This window comes from Cricetulus griseus, chromosome 2, assembly GCF_003668045.3.
Source record: "Cricetulus griseus strain 17A/GY chromosome 2, alternate assembly CriGri-PICRH-1.0, whole genome shotgun sequence".
Taxonomy (NCBI): Eukaryota; Metazoa; Chordata; class Mammalia; order Rodentia; family Cricetidae; genus Cricetulus; species Cricetulus griseus.
The window spans coordinates 443,970,805-443,984,827 of record NC_048595.1 but is presented as its reverse complement, the minus strand read 5'-3'; the positions used below and the strand labels follow the sequence as shown (position 1 = coordinate 443,984,827).

At 47.9% G+C, this 14,023-nt stretch overlaps 2 protein-coding genes across 2 annotated transcripts; both read left to right on the top strand.

Annotated features, from left to right (window-relative positions):
• Nucleotides 1–2,956: 2,956 nt before the first annotated feature.
• On the top strand, nucleotides 2,957–3,895 carry LOC100775036 (olfactory receptor 6B2-like). The gene has a single exon (XM_027396089.1). It carries the CDS (start codon nucleotides 2,957–2,959, stop codon nucleotides 3,893–3,895), a length of 939 nt encoding a protein of 312 aa, XP_027251890.1.
• Nucleotides 3,896–11,823: 7,928 nt separating this feature from the next.
• Nucleotides 11,824–12,762, top strand: LOC100767747 (olfactory receptor 6B2). The gene has a single exon (XM_027396088.1). The coding sequence runs from the start codon at nucleotides 11,824–11,826 to the stop codon at nucleotides 12,760–12,762; it is 939 nt and encodes a 312-aa protein (XP_027251889.1).
• The last annotated feature ends 1,261 nt before the right edge of the window (nucleotides 12,763–14,023 follow it).

Sequence of the window (14,023 nt, the reverse complement as noted above, 5' to 3'; positions counted from 1 at the left end):
TCCAAAGGCTTCTGTAAGTCTTTCTAAAATAGAAAGTTTTGTGAAAGTGCACACAACCATGACCAAGGTTCTATTGAATCAAGGATGCAACTCTGAAGGGACTCAGTTTTCAGATCAACCTTTATCCATCCCATTAATCCATTTTTAATTATCCCACCTGCAGTGATGGGGAGCCACGTCCTAATGTGAGCACAGGCTATGGGTCTGTGCTGTCCCGGATGGGGACATGAGGCACAGGACCTCCAGTCTACAGACAGTCCCTGTCTATAGGAAGAGTGTTGATGGCCCTCCACTGAGTGCCTTATGTGTACTTCAAAGCCCTCTGTGACCACTTAGCTGAAAAGGTACACAGATACACCCTGGATCATGTCCAAGACCAGATATTCAGATCCCAAAGGCAGTGGCTATTGCTGAACTGACTTCAACGAGGCTGCACCATGTCCTGGAAGGTTGAAACACACACTAGTGTTTTACAGCAGGAACAGCTGCCTTAATGGCATCATAAACCCCCAAATTCAAACCTGTCTCTGAGAAATTGATTTCTAGAAGTTTCCTTGCAGGCAGCTGCTAGCTGATTCCCTAGTTAGAGGGGATACAGCTTCAGAACCTGCCCACCTTGGTGGGTGTTTCTCTGAGAGGCTGTGAAGATTCAATAGAGCCTTCTTTGATGTCTGTTTAGTTTGTGGACAGCCAGACCTTATGCTGAAACTCACTATCCAACTGTAGGAAACTTGCAAGCCTGCCCTGTGGATATTCATTTGGCCACCTTCATGTCTGTGCCCCACTGGTATGCATGTCTGCTCTAGCCACTCTTGGACCATATCATTCCCCTAGTCTGAGAGCAGTAAGCTCTGCCTACCCTAGAGTCCATGACCAACTAATCAGGGCTTCTAGATCCCCTATCCTATCCCCTGCTCCCTTGTGCCCTCCTTTGGGTCCCTTGAAGTGATTTACTTCACAAATGGCAAGACTCGTCTTTGACCATTCAGCATGTACCGTATGCAAGTTTCTTTAATCCACAGTGCCAGCCTATTCTCACACATGCTATTTAAAATCAGGGCATATGTGTCGCCACACAGTCCTGGATTCACTTTAGTTTCCATCATCAGGACCAATGCAGGTCCCGTGAGTTACTCTGATTCTCTCCCACCTACCTGCCAATATAAAGAGCCAAGGCCAGGAGATAGCACCAGCACTTGCCACATAGGTCGTTGGGTGTACCCCCATCTCACTGTCCCCACAACTCCATCTTTAGACTCACTAAACCCAATGCTCTTGGACACATCCAGCTTTGGGACATCCCTCCCTGAATCTGAAAGGGGTGCTACATCCCATCTCCCTCTCCAGCTCTGGATTCTGTGTTCCTCAAGATTATAATCAAGGTCCTGGAGGAGATCGTTCATCTATTTTGAGACCAACCTTCCCCTCTGTGACTTCAGGAATTACCCTAGACCTCCTCAGGCCTCAGTTTCCAAATGTTCAAGTTAAGCTGGTTTCCCAGCCACCTCTATAGACACAGGCCAAGGGAGGCAGTGATATTATCAACAACATGTGGAATGTGTGTCAAGGAGTGTGAGCAAATATGTCTGTGTCCGTGTCTGTGTCCTGTGTGTGTGTGAGTGTGTGTGTGTGTGTGTGGTGTGTGTGTGTGTGTGTGTGGTGTGTGTGTGTGTGTGTGTGTGTGTGTGTGTGTGTGTGTGTGTGTGTGTGTGTGTGTGTGTGTGAGTGTGTGTGTGTGTGAGTGTGTGTGTGTGAGTGTGTGTGTGTGTGAGTGTGTGTGTGTGTGTGTGTGTGAGTGTGTGTGTGTGTGTGTGTGTGTGTGTGTGTGTGTGTGTGTGTGTGTGTGTGTGTGTGTGTGTGTGTGTGTGTGTGAGTGTGTGTGTGTGTGTGTGTGTGTGTGTGTGTGTGTGAGTGTGTGTGTGTGTGTGTGTGTGTGTGTGTGTGTGTGTGTGTGTGTGTGTGTGTGTGTGTGTGTGTGAGTGTGTGTGTGTGTGTGAGTGTGTGTGTGTGTGTGTGTGTGTGTGTGTGTGTGTGTGTGTGTGTGTGTGTGTGTGTGTGTGTGTGTGTGTGAGTGTGTGTGTGTGTGTGTGTGTGTGTGTGAGTGTGTGTGTGTGTGTGTGTGTGTGTGTGTGTGTGTGTGTGTGTGTGTGTGTGTGTGTGTGTGTGTGAGTGTGTGTGTGTGAGTGTGTGTGTGTGTGTGAGTGTGTGTGTGTGTGTGTGTGTGTGTGTGTGTGTGTGTGTGTGAGTGTGTGTGTGTGTGTGTGTGTGTGTGTGTGAGTGTGTGTGTGTGTGTGTGTGTGTGTGTGTGTGTGTGTGTGTGTGATGTGTGTGTGTGAGTGTGTGTGTGTGTGTGTGTGTGTGTGTGTGTGTGTGTGTGTGTGTTCATGCCAATGTTGGTGGTAACAAAGTAAGCACACCAGCAAGACAACATGGAGATCTCACTTAGTCTCATCAGGCCCCAGGGCCTATGCCGTTATACTCATACCTTCTGGAACATGAGGGCATGATCCCAACTATACTCACCAAAAAGAAGGAAGGCTACATCCTCATCAATACTCACACTTTCAGGATGGGAGCATGGAATAAGGATTGAGGTAAAGCACTTTCTATACTTCTGGATCCAGGGTAGTGGGTAAGGGCCCATCAATAGAGTAGGGGGCATGGACCCCTCAAAACACAGCACTCCAGCCTGGGACCAAGTGGACAACATAGACATCCTGAGCACTTAACCTCAGACTTCCAGTCCCTGTTCCCTCTTCATTATGCCCCCAAACACAAGCGCACAGGCCTTCCCAGTGTGAGACCTGGCAGGAGAATGAACTCCTTTCCCTGATGCTCACAGGACACAGGGGTGTTGTCCATCTTCCAGCTGAGGTGACTGGCTGCTCCCTCTCCTCCCCTCAGCTGACACTTGGCCCTTCCCATTGGCCTGTTGATCTTTTGCAGGTGCGGAAGGATGAGGGGAGAGAACGTGACCAAGGTCAGCACGTTCATCCTGCTGGGCTTCCCCACGGCCCCCAGGCTGCAGTACCTGCTCTTCCTCCTCTTCCTGCTCGCCTACCTCTTTGTGCTGATGGAGAACCTGGCCATCATCCTCACTGTGTGGAGCAGCGCCCCTCTCCACAGGCCCATGTACTACTTCCTGGGCTCCTTGTCTTTCCTGGAGATCTGGTATGTGTCAGACATCATCCCCAAGATGCTGGACGGCTTCCTCCTGCAGAGGAAACGCATCTCTTTTGCTGGATGCATGACCCAGCTCTATTTCTTCATCTCCCTGGTGTGCACGGAGTGTGTTCTCCTGGCTTCCATGGCCTATGACCGCTACGTGGCCATCTGCCATCCCCTACGCTACCAAGTCATCATGACCACGGGGCTGTGTGTCCAGCTTGTGGTCTTCTCCTTTGCTAGTGCATTCACGGTCTCTGTGATCAAGGTCTACTTTATCTCCAGTGCCACCTTCTGTGGATCCAATGTCTTGAACCACTTCTTCTGTGACATCTCCCCCATCCTCAAGCTGGCCTGCACCGACTTCTCCACTGCAGAGCTCGTGGACTTCATCCTGGCCTTCATCATTCTGGTGTTCCCTCTCCTGGCCACCATTCTGTCCTATGGCTACATCACCCTGGCTGTGCTTCGCATCCCTTCGGCCACAGGACGGTGGAGGGCCTTCTCCACCTGTGCCTCCCACCTCACTGTGGTCACCTTCTTCTACGTGGCCATGCTTTTTATATATGTGAGGCCCCAGGCCATTGATACCCGGAGCTCCAACAAGCTCATCTCTGCTGTGTACACTGTCCTCACACCCATCTTAAACCCCTTGATCTATTGCCTGAGGAATAAAGAGTTTAAGGATGCTATGAGAAGGACCCTGGGATTGGGTACCACTTTAAAGTAGAACATTGCGTGTTCTAGAATTTAATTTGTGGTGGAAAAGTCTCCTGTATGACACCCAATGTTCTTTACATTTTTTGTAAAATTTAGTACTAACACAGAGCTAGCTATAATAATGAGCTTTCATCCAAATGTGTTTTTTTCCCTCAGTGTAGGCTCGGGTAACTAGTTCCTAAGTAGACCAGGGATTGGAGTCCACCCTTCATGAGCCTCTGTCTCGGGAGAAGCACTATGACAGTTTCTAGTCCCAGAGTGTAACCTGGGTGTTGGAAGGTTGTATGAGTGCAATCACGAAGCACTTACACTTTGATGTTCTGCCTTGGCTCAGCATCATGTGTTTGAGTCTTCCTGTCTTTGTGTGTAGCAATGATTCATGGGTTGTTGCTCAATAGTATTCACGTATGTATCACCATGCACTCATGTGTTTGTTATTGGCTGGCAGTATTGTGGCTACTCTCTAGTCGGGTAATGCTGCTATGCGCAATCCAGGTAGTATTTTGTGCTGATGTCCATGCAGTTTGGAGAGCTACACAGAACAGTATCTAGGCTAGACCTAGTTACATACAGGAACATGATGAAACACAAGGTCTGTGTATGGCCAGGTTTAGTAGAAACTGAAAAACTGTTTTCTAAACTGTATGTACCAGTTTTACTCCCATTAGTAGTATAGGAAAATCCCAATGGTTTCATACCCTGTCTAAAAGGTAGTGTTGCTCATATGTTTCAGTTTAGGCCTTCCTCTGTGCTCCAAAATTATCTCAATTTGACTTAAATCTTCAAATATCCCTTTGTCCTAGTTTCCTTCCATGTTGCTATGATAAAATACTTTTGAGGAAAATAGGTTTGTCTCTCTCATTATTCCAGGTTACAATCCATCAAGGAGTCTAGGTGGCAGGGACAGGAAGCAGCTAGTCACTCCACTGTCCAGAGCACAAAGAGAAGGATGTGTGTGTGTTTGTATTCATCTCATTTTTCCCTTTTTATAGTTTAGGATCCAAACCTAGAACATGACCACAACTCAACCTGATCAAGAGAACCCCTTATCAAGACTCCCATTAAGTTGATTCAACTTGTGTCAAGTTAGCAGTTGAAACTAACCATTACATTCCTCAAGGGGCAATTCAATAGTTTACATCTGTTGGTGGGCAGATACCCCACAAGAAATGAGGACTGTCTTCCCAGGGTGATGGGTCTCATAAACCTAACGTTTCTTAGGAGCTATGCTAGTATGTTGGGAACAGTCACCTCACCATTTGTTCTATAACCTGGATGATTTTCCTGTTTCCAAGTTTCACAGAGTTGGGCTTTTAACAAAAAGAGCTTCAAGAGCTCTGGAATGACCACTCATTGAGCCCTCTGTGAGGCCATGTTTACACATCCTTTCAGATAGAAATTTTTTTCAAATCAGGGGCACCTGTTCTGCTTATTAAGGAGATGGTTCTTCCTGAGGAGCTTGGAACAGAGCTGTGGAAAGAACCAGGTCACTTCTCATCAATGCCAACACTGGCAGATGCAGCACAACGCCCTGCCTTGATGTTGACTGAAATGTGGAGTTTCATCTCAACGGTGGCAAAGTGACACTGATACAAAGGAAAGTTTGTCGGAACTGTACCAAAGAAGTTCTTTGTTTCCCTTACATATCCAAATTCTTCCACACCTGTAAATGTGTGTGGACATTGATGGTTTGCCCTGAAGGACTATGGCACATGCAGGGCAGGAAGCTCCACAGCTGAGCTGGCGGGGATCCTGAAAGATTTTCTTTTGCTATTAACTTGCTTGGGGCTTGAGCATCTAGTCTGCCTGGTGGTCTTGACACAGGACGCACCACAAGAATATATAGCTGAGAACTGTCCAGTAAAATATCTCACAGAGCAACACTATGGGCCTCCGCTTCCAATCCAACACTTGCTGAGCCAATGGCCTCTCCATCATCAGGCAGCGGTAAGAAGCAGGGTACAGTTGGCTGCTGTGTCTTAGGCAAAGTCTCCTTGGATACTTTCCACTCATGATTTCTTTATGCGTGAGAAATTTTACACGACCTTCAGAACATAGATATTTAAAAATAAGTTCATTTATGCTTTATATCAAGTACTTGGTGGTATAAAGGATAAATGAATTTATTTTTAAGTAATCTTCGAATAGAAGAATCCCCTATTTATTAAAGGTAAAGGAAGACTTGCATATTTAACCACACGAATGTGTTCATTTCTTTTTACATGAGAAGTAAAATATTGGCTGAATATTTGATAATGAAAGACATAGAGAATCTTTAACTTCTTCAGTGGGTTGATATTTTCATTTTAAAATTGCCAATATTGAGAATGCAGCTTCATATAAATAAGTAGTACAAACATACATTTAGCACCATTCCATAAATTGTTGGAAATTCTTGGTCTCAGAACAAAATCAATTCAGCTTTTTCTCATGAAACTCAAATTGGTGACTCAAACAGCAATTTTATAAATAAAACAGTCTAACTCAATACAATAGAAAGATAACACTAATTTGATTCTTCTATGCTGAGGAGTGGCAGTAGAAATACTTGTGTTCTATGACTAAAACATTACACCTCTAAAAGAGCAGAAAAGTGTGTGCCCTCACAGTAAAAACATGCAGTTCCAGCCTGGTGTGTCAGGCAGAGTTCTTTGGTGTTATGTGGCATGAGGACATACATGTCATTCATGTTGTGTTCAGAAGGAAGGCTGCAGTGAGGCCACATGATGCAACCCTGGCCAGAGCTGTCAGTCACTCTGTGTTCATTCTTATTTAATTTGTGGTTAATTCTTTGTCATGCATCTTCAGTAACCACTTAGTATTGTGAAATCTTTCATGATCTCCATGTTTAGTTGTAGAAGATTGTCTCATAGGTGAGGATGGAAGAATTCTACAAGATAGTGGTCTAGCTGATGAAAAACACTGGGTTTAGTTGGAGAATGGAGCAACCAGGCATATGGGGAGGCAACAAAGAAAGGCCACAGGCTGCACAGGCTAAAGGGCAGTGCAGTCTGCTCCACAGGCCCTCATCCAGCTCATTACCAGTGTGGGCAGCATCACCAGCTGCAAGGGGGTAATTGGGCCCAGGAGACACTGGGCTCCAGCTAAAAAGCCATAACTGTTGCTTCTCTCACTTGAGGAGCCCATGTCCTAAGAATCTGTCTGAGTCTCATCTGGTCACTGTGGTCAGCCTGGGAGTCACCAGCCAGGAAGAGGCCCCTCCTTGTTCCCAAAGTCTGTCCAAGTGAGGCTTCCAGAGCCCCAGGTAGGATGAGTGCTCCTCAAGCCAGGATGGATCGGGCTTTGTTTTTAGAGTGTGTTGTATAATGTGACCATTGAAGAGCTACATGTGCAGTGTGACTGAAACTTCTTCATGCGTGTCCACATTGAGGCTGGGGCGGGATTCACGTCCACAGACACAGTGGCCATCGTGAAGGCTCACAGTACTGTATCAAAGGGTCTTGCATCTGTAAGTGCTATGCTGAGTGGTCATCTTTGGGTACTGCAGTGAGTGTGCATCAATGAGTCCTGTGTTGAGTAAGCATTAATGGGGGTTGTGTTAACTAAGCACCAATGGGTGCTGTGTTGAGTATGGGACTGTGAGAACTGTTCTGAGTGCATATTTGGATGTCGATGCTGCATGCATTGATTGGGGTATTGTGCTATGTTCCCCCTCTAGCAGCACACAGTCTTAGTCAGCATCCTCAGGCACTGAGCACATCAGAACAAATCTGCTCCCCTCCATGGCTAAGTCCTTGTCCATGGGTTCTCCCAGGTCAGATGGCAGCCTCTGAGGTCACGACTGCAGGCTGACAGGGGTCAGGACCTTCTCACATACTCTCAGGGCACCTCCAGTCTGCAGAAACCTTCTTTCCGCTCTTGGGTTTTTGCATGGACCTGAATTTGAACTCTACCATGCAAGGGCATTCAGTCTGGGGTATCTGGCAGACCTGGCTTTTGATGAGAGAAGCTCTGGCTCCTCATCAGAACCCATGTGGCCCTCCAGTCTCCACAAGAACCTGAAACAAGCATGAAAACCTATTCTTAGACAGTGGGACCTCAGACCAGTTGGAACATGGGAGCCAACAGGTGACAGTCACACAAAGTGTGTGCAGCTGTGAGCAAGTACCTGGGTGTAGCGAGAGACCCTGGATACCTGTACTGCTGACCACACCCTTTTTGGCATGGTCACAGGTACCTAGAGAGGTAGGATAAAGAGTGAGGAGGAGAGGTGCTTTCTCTCTCTCGGGGTTCAGGCCAGCTCTTGGAGGCATCTGGGACTGGGCTTCTTGGAGTGCCAATCTGGTTATCGGCACCTCATGTGAGTATTCCTTCTTAAGGAATATACCAAGTAATAACCTACCCTGTGTTCAATCATGCTCCTTTTCACTTGGGCCCACCCCCTCGTCCTGGTAGCTTGCTCTATTACCCAGACCATTTGCCTTGGGAGAACCGAACAGGAGGTCCATGGTCTGTCTATCTAAAGTGATTCCAAAATAGAAAGTCTGTTTGAAAGAACCCATAGCCATGGCCAAGGTACAGATGAAGAGGGGCACGCAGCTCTATGGTGCTCAATGGGCAGATTGAGATCCTATCCAGCCTACCATCCATCATTAATTAGCTCATTCACAGTGATCAGGAGCCATGTCCCAATGATAAGCACAATCTGTGGGGATTGCACCATCCTGGAGACAAATCAATTCCAGGCAAAGCCAATGAATGCCAATGGCTCCCGTAGGTGCTTCAAAGCCATTTGTGGCCACTCAGCCAGGAAAGGACACAACCTGGCTCTGGATGGTGTCCAGCTCCAGATGTTGAGATTGCCATGGCAGGGCCATTGCTGACTTAGCTTAAAGAGATCTGGGCTGGATGACACACTGGAGGACATTGTGAGTGCTGCCGAGGTTGATGCTCCACACTGAACCATTCTCTGGCGTTTTAATGGCATGAAAGTTTTGTTACCTTGGGATAACTCACAGCTGTGGCAAGTTTGGGTTTTCTTACAGAACACCTACCTTTGGTGCAGGAATCCCCATCCCAAGTGCAAACTTGCCCTGTGCCATGTCTTTCCTAGATGTTTCTTTTTTTCATCCCAGAACCTCTCTGTGGATCCCAGGCTTGCTGAGCCAACCTTACAGACAGCCACCCAATAGATACTCACAGCACATCTGCCCAAGCAGAGATGCTCCTAGACATGGAGCAGCCCCAGGACCCTCTCTTCACTTCCCATCACTGCAATGTCCTGGGTATGCTAGACAGCTCGGCTCACCTGAGTCTCTTCTCCTCTCTCTTTGTTGCCAGGATCCAAGGGGCTACCAGAGGACCACAGCCTGTGGCTTAAAACGTTCTTTCAACGTTTTGGGGACCAGACTTTCAAAGTCAAAGTGTGGCAGGGTTGTTCTCCCACCTGATCTCTTTGGAGAATCCTCCCTGCCTCTTCCTGTGTCTGGTGGCTTGAGGGGTCCTCAGGCCTACAGCTGCATGGCTTTGACATCTGCCTGGGTTTCCATGTGGCTGTCCCTTCCTAGATGTCCATTCTTTGCTGTCTTTCAGAAAGCCATTGACATTGGGTTAAGGTCCACCAAAAAGGAGGTCAGAAATTAGGGAAATCTGAGTCTGCCTTGTGATCATTATGTGCATGTGATGATAACCAACAGGAAGTAGAAGACCCCTTTTACACAAAACCCCCTTACTGGGGCTCCAATGGCACAGCCTTCCCAGGAGACACTGCCCCTTCCCAGCAAACCACTGGTGTCAGTTGCACACCTAAGTATTTATTTACACGATGTTTTTTTCTTTTGCAAACCAGAATTCTAGGACTAGAACTCCAGCGCCACAGGGAGCACTCTGAAAACTGCTTCCCCAGAGTTACTTTACCCATAGCCTGCACACCTGTAGCTGGCCAGCCATCAGCACTTGTATAGTATCAGCAGCCTGAGCAAGCGCGCGTCCACCTCTCTGGTCTACCTTCAGATTTGGTGTCTACCTCATCTTAAGTGCTGCAGCATGGCTGGGCAGACACACAGCCTTACTGTGAGATACCAGGGGTCATTCATGGACAACTAAACAGGAGAGGCTCAAGATGAGCAAGTACCGCTATCAATGGGTGGTAGCGGAAAAAGCAGGAGAGCAGACTCAGTCACTGTCCCAGAGGCCTGAAGACACAACGGGATAGGAAGGCTGCCGGCCTGCAGCTAAGGGGATGCGAGCGCGGTGCTGGTCGGTAGCTCTATGATTAGCACCCCACACAGTCTTCTACACTAGAGCTCGCCTGTGTCTTGAGTGGTTGTGAGAAAAATGTCTGTGCCTGTTTGGTGCTATTCTGCTATCTGAAAGAACCATCTGCGACTATGGGGGCTGTCTATGCCCATACCCATCCTCCTGAATGAACAGTAGTCTTGACTTTGGGTTCTCCATGGTTGTGAGCTCGTGGGTGTTGGCTGCTCTATGACTCCATGCCCAGGATCCCTAGTTGGAGGGGCCATGGCTCCTGACATTTCTCTTGCCGGCCAGTTTTCCAGGGTCCTGAGCAGTCTCTGGATCCTTTAGTTTAAGGTTAGCTTGGTTGCCTGATATCCAGAGCTCGTTCCAAAGCTTTCTGTCTGAGCTGCAAGAATCTTGGAGGCTTGCCCCATGGGAATTCATGTGACTACCTCTATGCCTGCTCACTGTCCACCCTGAGTAAGGCCTGCTCTGAAAACTGTGTCCAATTCTATCAGTGCTTCTGAGATCTGGTCCTATTTCCTGTTCCAGGAGTGGAACAGCTTCTGCAAATGCTCAGTCTTGGCATTCTTTATTTCTCTTTATTGCTGGAGCTGCAATGGGCCAGCATTTGTCTCATGGGTCTCTGACAGCACCTCAGCTTTCTATCCCCACAGCTCCATCCTGCCCTGTCCTCACCTCCACCCAGTGTTTCTGGTCACACCACGAGGCCTTCCTGACTCAATCTGCATGGGGCGCTGAACAATCTCCTCCCTCTCCAACCCCCTAAGCTGTGTCCTTCACAACTGCAGTTGTGGCCCTGGCGGGTTTTGTTCTTTATCTGCTGAGAGATTCTCTTCCCACTAAGTGCTTCCAGGACCTTTCCCTGACCTCCTTTGCCCTCAGTTTTTCTATGTTCAAATTAAGTTGGCTTCCCACCCCTATATTCAAATTGAGCCAGCTTCCTAGGGGCTGCTCTAGTCTGTAGCCAGGAAAGGCCTTGATGTCATTATCAACATGTGGAGGGGCAGATGTGGGGGCAGATGTGACTTCCTCCTTGTACATGTGGGGGTGGGTGGGGTGGAGCTGGGCACAGGGAGCCTTGGAGATCTCACCGAGTCATAGCAGCAGCCAAACCATTACACTCACGCCTCCAGCAAGGCAGCACAGCCCCTTTGTACTCTTGCTTCCAGACCAAGGAGCAGGCCCTGGCTATAGTCACCCCTACAGGGTAGCACACAGCCCTGGCTGTCCTGCCTTTCCCCATGGTAAACGTTTATGATAAAAGCAGGGCAGAGCAGAGCAAACACCTGCTTTGGCACCTCTGATCCAAGGGAATATATATATATTCTTGCCATGATTGAAGACGGGGTGATGCTGATGGTGGCTGGAGAAACCAATGCATGCCCTTCCTAGAATATAGAACCTAAGCCAGCAGCACAGCAAAGAACCCCATTCTGAACCCAGCTACTCTCCCCATGGGCAATGTAGACTTCCTACATCTTAAGCATCTACCCTCAGACTTCCAGTCCCTGTTCCCTCTTCATTATGCCCCCAAACACAAGCGCACAGGCCTTCCCAGTGTGAGACCTGGCAGGAGAATGAACTCCCTGATGCTCCCAGGACACAGGGGTGTTGTCCATCTTCCAGCTGAGGTGACTGGCTGCTCCCTCTCCTCCCCTCAGCTGACACTTGGCCCTTCCCATTGGCCTGTTGATCTTTTGCAGGTGCGGAAGGATGAGGGGAGAGAATGTGACCAAGGTCAGCACGTTCATCCTGCTGGGCTTCCCCACGGCCCCCAGGCTGCAGTACCTGCTCTTCCTCCTGTTCCTGCTCGCCTACCTCTTTGTGCTGATGGAGAACCTGGCCATCATCCTCACTGTGTGGAGCAGCGCCCCTCTCCACAGGCCCATGTACTACTTCCTGGGCTCCTTGTCTTTCCTGGAGATCTGGTATGTGTCAGACATCATCCCCAAGATGCTGGACGGCTTCCTCCTGCAGAGGAAATGCATCTCTTTTGCTGGTTGCATGACCCAGCTCTACTTCTTCAGTTCCCTGGTGTGCACGGAGTGTGTTCTCCTGGCTTCCATGGCCTATGACCGCTACGTGGCCATCTGCCATCCCCTACGCTACCAAGTCATCATGACCACGGGGCTGTGTGTCCAGCTTGTGGTCTTCTCCTTTGCTAGTGGCTTCACTATCTCTGTGATCAAGGTCTACTTCATCTCTAGTGCCACCTTCTGTGGATCCAATGTCTTGAACCACTTCTTCTGTGACATCTCCCCCATCCTCAAGCTGGCCTGCACCGACTTCTCCACTGCAGAGCTCGTGGACTTCATCCTGGCCTTCATCATTCTGGTGTTCCCTCTCCTGGCCACCATTCTGTCCTATGGGCACATCACCCTGGCTGTGCTTCGCATCCCTTCGGCCACGGGACAGTGGAGGGCCTTCTCCACCTGTGCCTCCCACCTCACTGTGGTCACCATCTTCTACGTGGCCATGATCTTCATGTATGTGAGGCCCCAGGCCATTGATAGCTGGAGCTCCAACAAGCTCATCTCTGCTGTGTACACTGTCCTCACACCCATGATGAACCCGTTGATCTACTGTCTGAGGAACACTGAATTTAAGGATGCTGTGAGAAGGACCCTGGGGTTGGGTACCACTCCTCAGTAGACATTAAGTGTTCTCGAGCGTAATTCAAATAAAACCTCCTATCGCCTAATTCTATCATTATTTTTCGTGGAATTTAACACTGTCAAGCTACCTACAGGAATGAGGCTTCATCCAAATATATTTTCTGAGTGTGGACTCTGGAATCTATCTCCTGGGTAGATCAGGCACTGGAGTCCAGCCCTAGTCACCCTCTCTGCCTCAAGAGAACTAATATGTTGGTTTCTAATGCCAGAATAGCCTGGGTGTTTTGAGTTTCATTAACGTGATCATGAAGCACTTTCATGTTCTGCTTTGGCCCAGCTGTATGTGTCTGGGTTGTCTCCCTCTCTTTTCATGTAGTGATGATTCATGCACGGTTGCTTGGTAATATTCACATGTGCACCAGGATGTAGTCCTGTGTATTGCTATTGGCTGACAGTATTATGGATACTGTCTAGGATGTGTAATGCTGCTATATACAATCCAGAGTATTTTTTATTGATATCTATGCAGTTTAGTGAGCTATACAGAGCTGTATCTAGGCTAGACATAGGTACACATAGGCTGTATGTTTCTATAACTGCTGAAACATGACCAGGTTTAGTAGAAACTATTTTTCGTACTCTATGTACCATTTTTACTCCCATTTGCAGTATAGGAGAATCCCAGAGGCTCCCAATCATGGCCAACATGTAGTTTGTTCCTCTTTCAATTCAGCCTTTTCCCCCTGGGCTCCAAAGGTATTTCTCTGTGACTTAAATCTGTGTTTTCCAAGTGTAAATGGTGTTCTTCAAATACTGACACTGAGTGTCTCACTGTCCTTTTGGATGTGACCTTCCTGGTGAGCTGTCCACATCTCCTGCCCATTTTCATATTGGTCTCTTTCCTTACAGGGCTTCTTATAACATCTAGATCTGAGCTCCCTGTCAGATCTGAGCCCTTGGATGAAAAAATCTTCCAGTTTATTATATGTTCTGTCCTAGTGTGTCTTACAATGAGAAGTTCTTCATTTTCATGTCTAACTTGTACAATTCCCCTTATAGAGATTTTACATTTAAGAAATGTTTGCTTTCCCTACATTCATGAAAATGTTCCCCAGTGACATTCTAGAAGCTATTTTAAAAATTTTTAATCCATCTGAAACTGAAAACATTTTCCATAAGGAGCTGAAATTGGTCTACCACTCATCCATTGTTTGAAAGGCTATGCCCTTCCCTAGCTACTGCCACCATCTAATAAAACAAATCACTGAACACACACATCCTTGCGCCTTAGACTCCAG